General features: G+C 41.3%; 1 protein-coding gene across 1 annotated transcript; it reads right to left on the bottom strand.

The window, feature by feature from the left end:
- Positions 1–218: 218 nt before the first annotated feature.
- LOC115138764 (proton-coupled zinc antiporter SLC30A2-like) lies at positions 219–6,916 on the bottom strand. Its single transcript, XM_029675971.1, has 8 exons — positions 6,652–6,916; positions 6,038–6,258; positions 5,713–5,859; positions 3,885–4,038; positions 3,439–3,649; positions 2,616–2,721; positions 2,272–2,406; positions 219–1,943 (listed from the first exon to the last, which is right to left on the bottom strand). The coding sequence occupies exons 1-8, from the start codon at positions 6,714–6,716 to the stop codon at positions 1,798–1,800; spliced, it is 1,185 nt and encodes a 394-aa protein (XP_029531831.1). The 5' UTR covers positions 6,717–6,916; the 3' UTR covers positions 219–1,797.
- Positions 6,917–7,102: the final 186 nt, after the last annotated feature.

The raw sequence follows: 7,102 nt of genomic DNA, 5'->3' as shown, positions 1-7,102 counted from the left end.
GTTTTCTCACACTGAGTAGGTGTAACACCACAGCACTTGTTCACTTTGTTTCAACAATAATTATTGTTTCATGCATTTTATCTGAACAAAGTGCATTTTTTCTTCCTTTCTTTATGTGTTTTCTCACAAGAAGCAGAACCTGGTGAAACAGCTGCCGTTGGAGAGCACGTGTCTAGAAACTGGTTTACCTGCCTTGGGGCCAGAGAAACACACAGGGGTGTTGCTGTGTTCATTTATTTACTGACACACAGTCAGAGAAAAACAAAGTCCAAAACACCATCAGAGAAAAACAAGGTAAAACACACAGTCAGAGAAAAACAAGGTAAAACACACTGTCAGAGAAAAACAAGGTAAAACACACTGTCAGAGAAAAACAAGGTAAAACACACAGTCAGAGAAAAACAAGGTAAAACACACTGTCAGAGAAAAACAAGGTAAAACACACTGTCAGAGAAAAACAAGGTAAAACACACAGTCAGAGAAAAACAAGGTAAAACACACTGTCAGAGAAAAACAAGGTAAAACACACTGTCAGAGAAAAACAAGGTAAAACACACAGTCAGAGAAAAACAAAGTCCAAAACACCATCAGAGAAAATCAAAGGATAGAGTATAAATTGACATCCATATACCATTGACTTTATCCCGGTTTGAAAGTGGTCGTACATCAAATAATGTTGGAAAATAATTTATACAGCTAAGAATATTTTACAGCACTACTCTCATCTCTGCTTTTGTGTCTTAAACATACTGTAGGTGAGAAATGAGCCGAAGAACATCTCTGTCTGTGCTGAGTACATCAGTAAGGTAAAAGAGGTTCCCTTGGAGATGGTGATGGAGGTGACGACACAGAGCGGCGTGCGTCTGTTCCTCAGGTTCAACACATTACTCAGAGCCTGAACAACTAAGTCCTGGATTCAATCCAAGGCACGTTTACAGAGCAGTGTAAACGTGGTTCTTGACTCTTTTAAAGGTAATTTATGCTTGAGTTGACATGCACAATGTTTACATTGAATGTGATCTCCACGGACGTCAGGGAAATTAACTTTCAAAGGCGCATTGTTGGATTACCAGTGTGCTGGTCTATAAAACGCCTTGGATTGAATCTCACACTCTCTGGGAAGTCCCTCAATCACCATGGTCTCACCTTGGTAGTAAATCAGTAAGAATGTAAGAGGGAAATAAGGCAACTGAAAGGTCTACAAACTGAAAGGTTTAAAAAAACAATGTTCGAGATTGAAATGTTTCAGTATTTATGTTAATATACCACACCTGTTATATAATATAAACTAAATAAATATGATACACGTAATTATCTAAACACGACCAGATCTTTTACATAAAACATTATGTGTGACAATGACACTTTCTGTTGACCTTGTCTATCTGTCTGTTATCTTACTAGAAAAACCAATATTGATCGAAACAGGAGCTTTTCCCACAGAAGTGCTACGTTAAGGAAAATGACGTGATAGCACCTCACGTCCCAGTGTGTAATCTACAGTACCACCCTGTTGAAGTCGTGTGACCTCACACGGCATACTGTAACAGACATACAGTACAGACTGGGAGGAATTCTTCGCTCTAATAGGGTAGAGAAACCTCTCTTGTCCATAGAGTCTTTAGCCCCACTAGTGATCTGTCATGACAGACTGTTAACAAATCTCAATCGAGTAGTTAGCCAGCACATGCTAGATTTTGTACAGGGTTCTCAAATAACCTCCATGGTGTATTCAGTCAGACAATCTCCCATAGTGGCCCCTATAGTTCAGTCTCAACCCCCATGGTGATAGTGATGTCAGTCCGTGGGGTCCTGGCACTGCATGCAATAGATCATCTCCTCTGCATACTGCTCTACCTGGATGGTGATGCTGGAGAAACCAAACTCTGACTGGAGCAGCTTGGTAGCATCCATGAGTACCTGCTGGGGACTGGCATCTTCCTCTTTAGAACAAAACAAAAAGGAATATGGATTCTATTCTTTTTGGTGAGATTTTTAGTCACATCAACAGAAAGACAAACCACCAATACTGAGGTGTTCCTGATTAACAACTGACAGAATATTCAGATGTTTGTTTGTTGTTGCATGTGGTGATGGTATGTTCATAGGTTGGAGCTCACGTGTGTGTGTGTGTGTGTGTGTGTGTGTGTGTGTGTGTGTGTGTGTGTGTGTGTGTGTGTGTGCGCATGCTTGTCAAGTACGTCTGTCTGACCATGAGTGTATTGTACAGACAGAGTATTGTAGTGTTAGTCTGTGCAAGCATGTGCGTACCTATAGCCACGTGTACAGAGAGCTGTGACTGGCTCAATGTGAGGGCCCACATGTGAAGGTTGTGTGTGGTCTTGACTCCTCTCAGCGACAGCAGCATTTCTCTCACAGTATTGAAGTCGATACCTTTAGGAACCCCTGTAGAAAGTCCCACAAAAAAAAACTAAGTATGCTTGTGATAACATGCTATACAGTGAGACTATTACATCCAATAACCATGTTACAAAAGCCTTTAATTCTCTTTTTTGTTGTTGTTTAACTTGGTCACACACTTTCAAGGTCCAGAATGATAAATACAGAGGCCAAAGTATTTACTTCAAGGTTTGGATGATGAGCTGTGTACTCACCTTCCATGAGTATCCTGAAGACGTCCTTCAGGATAGTGACAGTTGTTCCCAGCACAAATATAGAGAACATGAAGGTACAAATGGGATCTGCTATTTTATACTGAGGCTGTTGGGGATAAAAAGAGATGACACGTTCAAATCAACCGTCGTTTTCCTCTAAATATTAGCCAGAGTTGCAGGTATAGCCTGCAGTAAGTATGGTTAGTTGCAGGTATAGCCTGCAGTAAGTATGGTTAGTTGCAGGTATAGCCTGCAGTAAGTATGGTTAGTTGCAGGTATAGCCTGCAGTAAGTATGGTTAGTTGCAGGTATAGCCTACAGTAAGTATGGTTAGTTGCAGGTATAGCCTGCAGTAAGTATGGTTAGTTGCAGGTATAGCCTACAGTAAGTATGGTTAGTTGCAGGTATAGCCTACAGTAAGTATGGTTAGTTGCAGGTATAGCCTACAGTAAGTATGGTTAGTTGCAGGTATAGCCTGCAGTAAGTATGGTTAGTTGCAGGTATAGCCTGCAGTAAGTATGGTTAGTTGCAGGTATAGCCTGCAGTAAGTATGGTTAGTTGCAGGTATAGCCTGCAGTAAGTATGGTTAGTTGCAGGTATAGCCTGCAGTAAGTATGGTTAGTTGCAGGTATAGCCTACAGTAAGTATGGTTAGTTGCAGGTATAGCCTACAGTAAGTACGGTTAACGTATTCTGCTGCATAAATATCTCATCCTACCGTTCGCCTGTTGACGGCTGGGGTTTTCTGAAGAATAACTGTGAAGGCATTTTGCTCCACTATGAGCTAAAAGGAAGAAGGCAAGTGAAGTCGACAGCATCACTGACCCAGAAGTGTATAATGGTAGCAGCCAGCAGTACCCCCAGACTCTGCAACAGATCCCCTACTGCATGGATAAAAGCCGCTCTCACGCTGGTGTTGCCATGGCCACCAGGGAGTCCGTGAGAGTGGCCGTGTGACAGGTTGACTGTGTTGTCATGGGGTCGGTGGTAGGAGGGACCGTGGCTGTGACTGGACTGATGGAGGATTAGGGCCATTCTTCACAAACAAACAAAGCCTATTGTTAGAAGAGCAGCCAATTATCTACAACTGACCAGGTCTCGTCCAGATCTTTTTATGCTGTATTGCCAAGTTCTACAATTACCATAGTAGTGAGCAAGAGAGCACAAACAGATCTGGGACCAGTCTATGTCTCTCACACCTTCACAACCAATCCCATGAAGGCCAATAAAAAATGTATATTGACAAAACAGACATTCATAGCTTTACTCACAAGATATTGACCCCCACAGCACAGCCTGAGGTAATGAGCATGATCTGGCTGTGGATCTCAAAGTCATCGTTAAGGATCCTCTGAACGGCGATGAACACCAGCACTCCTGTCACAGCCCAGATGGACAGCACTGACAAACAGGCACCCAGGATTTCTGCAGAACATTATAGGGGCGATAAGAAATGGATTCATATTATATCATGTATATGTGATACAGCCAACATTCAAGCCACATTGGAAGTAAACAATGTAGTGGAAATTTCCTGTATTTACCAAATCATGAGACCAAACCACCACACAAGTCAGAGTTATCATAAAGTCCATCTTTAATTATTATGAGCTCCATCACAACCCTGTGACTCTCAGATCAATTCAGTGTCTATAAATGAATTCTCTGAGAGTGCTTACAAAACAGTTCTTAGTATCATTTATAGCCAAGACACACCCATCTCAACTCACATGACAAATAACAGATCTTAGGAACATTACAAAGGAAGACTTTACTTGAGAGAGGAGTATCCCATAGCCAGACAGCATTAGCTATAAATTATCGTTCAGTTTGCTCTCCTAAATCGAGGTTCTACTTCTCGTTCTTGGTACAACATAGTACCAAGACATTACCTCATCCACTAGCATATATCAAATACACCCCTCCTGGACAAGATCACAGAGACACAGTGACTGGCACACAGACATTGTGGAGCCAAGAGATAATTGGTTCCGCCTTTAGTGGGGCGGCAGGGTAGCCTAGTGGTTAGAGAGTTGGACTAGGAACCGGAAGGTTGCAAGTTCAAACCCCAGAGCTGACAAGGTACAAATCTGTCGTTCTGCCCCTGAACAGGCAGTTAACCCACTGTTCCTAGGCCGTGATTGAAAATAAGAATTTGTTCTTAACTGACTTGCCTGGTTAAACTAAAGGTAAAATAAATTTAAAAAATATTTAAAAAATCATCCCTTCACATGGTTTAAAAGATATGTTTACATATGAAGACAAGCTTGACCTCTCTGCGGCCCAGGACAGAGAACAGATAACTGCAACCAGCCAACAGTGTTATCCAAAAATAGACATTCTAATGACATATCTCACATAAGCAATAAAATAAATAAAACATTTGATGTTACCTAAATAATTCTGATTCTGCCACGACAACAATTAGCAACTTAACTTCAATAGTGTCTTTTAATCACAATGACCACTTTCAGAACACAGGTGAACATGAAGGACTTATTGGGAATGATATCTAGTCATATCAATGCTGACACATTGATGTTCCCAGGAAATTAGAGAAACGTTTACTAAAGGTGTCAACTAATTTACTCCCTAATTCACACCCCCTGTACAAAAAACACATCAAAATCGACAATAGTAAACTCTCCCACACTGAATCACTGAATCTCCCAAACTGAATCACTGAATCATACATAGACTGTTGTTCAAATACAAAGGATAATTGTTTTGCTTCCCTATCCAAATACACACAGAGAGTGGTAATTGTTATTAAAATATACATTATGGAAAGTTTTATCTTTTGAATGTACTGAAGCTCACTGAAACATGCTCAGGAAAGTTCATCTGACTTGTGGATAAATTATATTTAGCCTCAGAACACTTTTCTGAAACAGTCTGGCCGTCATGACCGACGCTGCTCATCTCCTCACAGAGTTTGGTAGCATCATGGTCAGCCTCTTCTCTCAAGGCATATTGTCATATGGTGCCAGTTCATCTGACTAAAACAAGGCATATTGACACATGGTGCCAGTTCATCTGACTAAAACAAGGCATATTGACATATGGTGCCAGCCTGAGTTCTTATAAAGTTAAACCAACCTGAGCGATGCCAGCCAAAGTTCATGGTTTTGGTGGGAGGTCTGGAGGAGACCCATAGAGAGAAGAGGCTGACCATGATGCTACCGAAGTCTGTGAGGAGATGAGCTGCGTCGGTCATGATGGCCAGACTGTGTGCCGCGTAGCCACCTGTGAGGATAGAGAAAATTAAACACACACACACGTTTCAGAAATATAATTTATCCACCAGATTGAATATTTTACAAGTTGAGTAAATAGGAAAATCTGTGCTCCAAAATGTATTAGTTTCTTTCTGTTTTCTGTCTCCATTATCTTCTTCATGTGTCATTATTTATCAGAATCTTACCGATCACCTCTCCAACCATGAAGACCAGGCTGACAACAGAAGCGATGATGAGTTTCCTCTTGGCCAGCTGCTTCTCACGACTCTCTGTCCACGAAGCCCTGTCGTTCTCATGGCAGTGACCAGTAGCAGTAACAGGATGCCACCAGACAGCTGCAGCAGTTCGGTCTCCAGTCTCTGCTGTTGGACTGGGACATTTGTCATGCTCAGACCCAGGGAATGACCTGAGAGAAAACGTCCCAAGATCAAGTTGATTTGTCATATAGAGTGGGTCATGGAATAATACATACAAATGGAAAACTTACTCACTAGAGCTCTCGTATTAAAAACAGCAAGAAAGTTTGGGACAAAACACACAAATATGTATGACAATCAGCTACTTGGGTACATTTAATGATAACTAAGCACTTGGAATACATGTTCTGTCTAGGCTGTATTTCTTTCACACAGAACCACACGTAAATCTATCAACTATAAACTGATAACGGAGATGTCCATTTATCGATTCGTGCAAATTGGACTGAACAGCTGTTAACTGAGATGAAGATAATGCAACATTAAAATAGTAACTGTTCCTAACATAGGCCTTAAAGGTTGCAAATAAAAGAACTACATGCCCCAGTAATGGCATGGAGTATGTTGTAGTATCATCCTCGACGAGACGGTGTTTCTGAGAATCCATAATCTCCTTCAAAACAGCTCCTGAAAGTTTAGTAAGAATCAAAACGTAGGCTTAAACAGTGACTATACAACCAAAAGGAAAATGCCACTGTCCTTATGATATCGCTGCCTCTCCGACCTAATTCCGTCAGCCTCTCAACATTGATCTGGTTCATGCCTGCGTCTGCTGAAAACCTGACACCTGTTAATCAGGTGTGGTGTTTGTATGGACACTGGGAGATAACTGACTAGGGGCCATGATTACACAATCAACCTATCATAACAGGCCAAGTCACTCCAAGTCAGTTGTCTATTGTGGCTACTGCTACTCATTGTGTATCAAGCTTTGATAGTAAATAAATTAGGTATCTATTCTCATGTTTTTCTGGACCACAAGCACCTTTACAC

Source organism: Oncorhynchus nerka, linkage group LG12 (assembly GCF_034236695.1).
Source record: "Oncorhynchus nerka isolate Pitt River linkage group LG12, Oner_Uvic_2.0, whole genome shotgun sequence".
Taxonomy (NCBI): domain Eukaryota; kingdom Metazoa; phylum Chordata; class Actinopteri; order Salmoniformes; family Salmonidae; genus Oncorhynchus; species Oncorhynchus nerka.
Note: the sequence above shows the minus strand (reverse complement) of the source record. Positions and strands in the feature narration are given on the sequence as shown.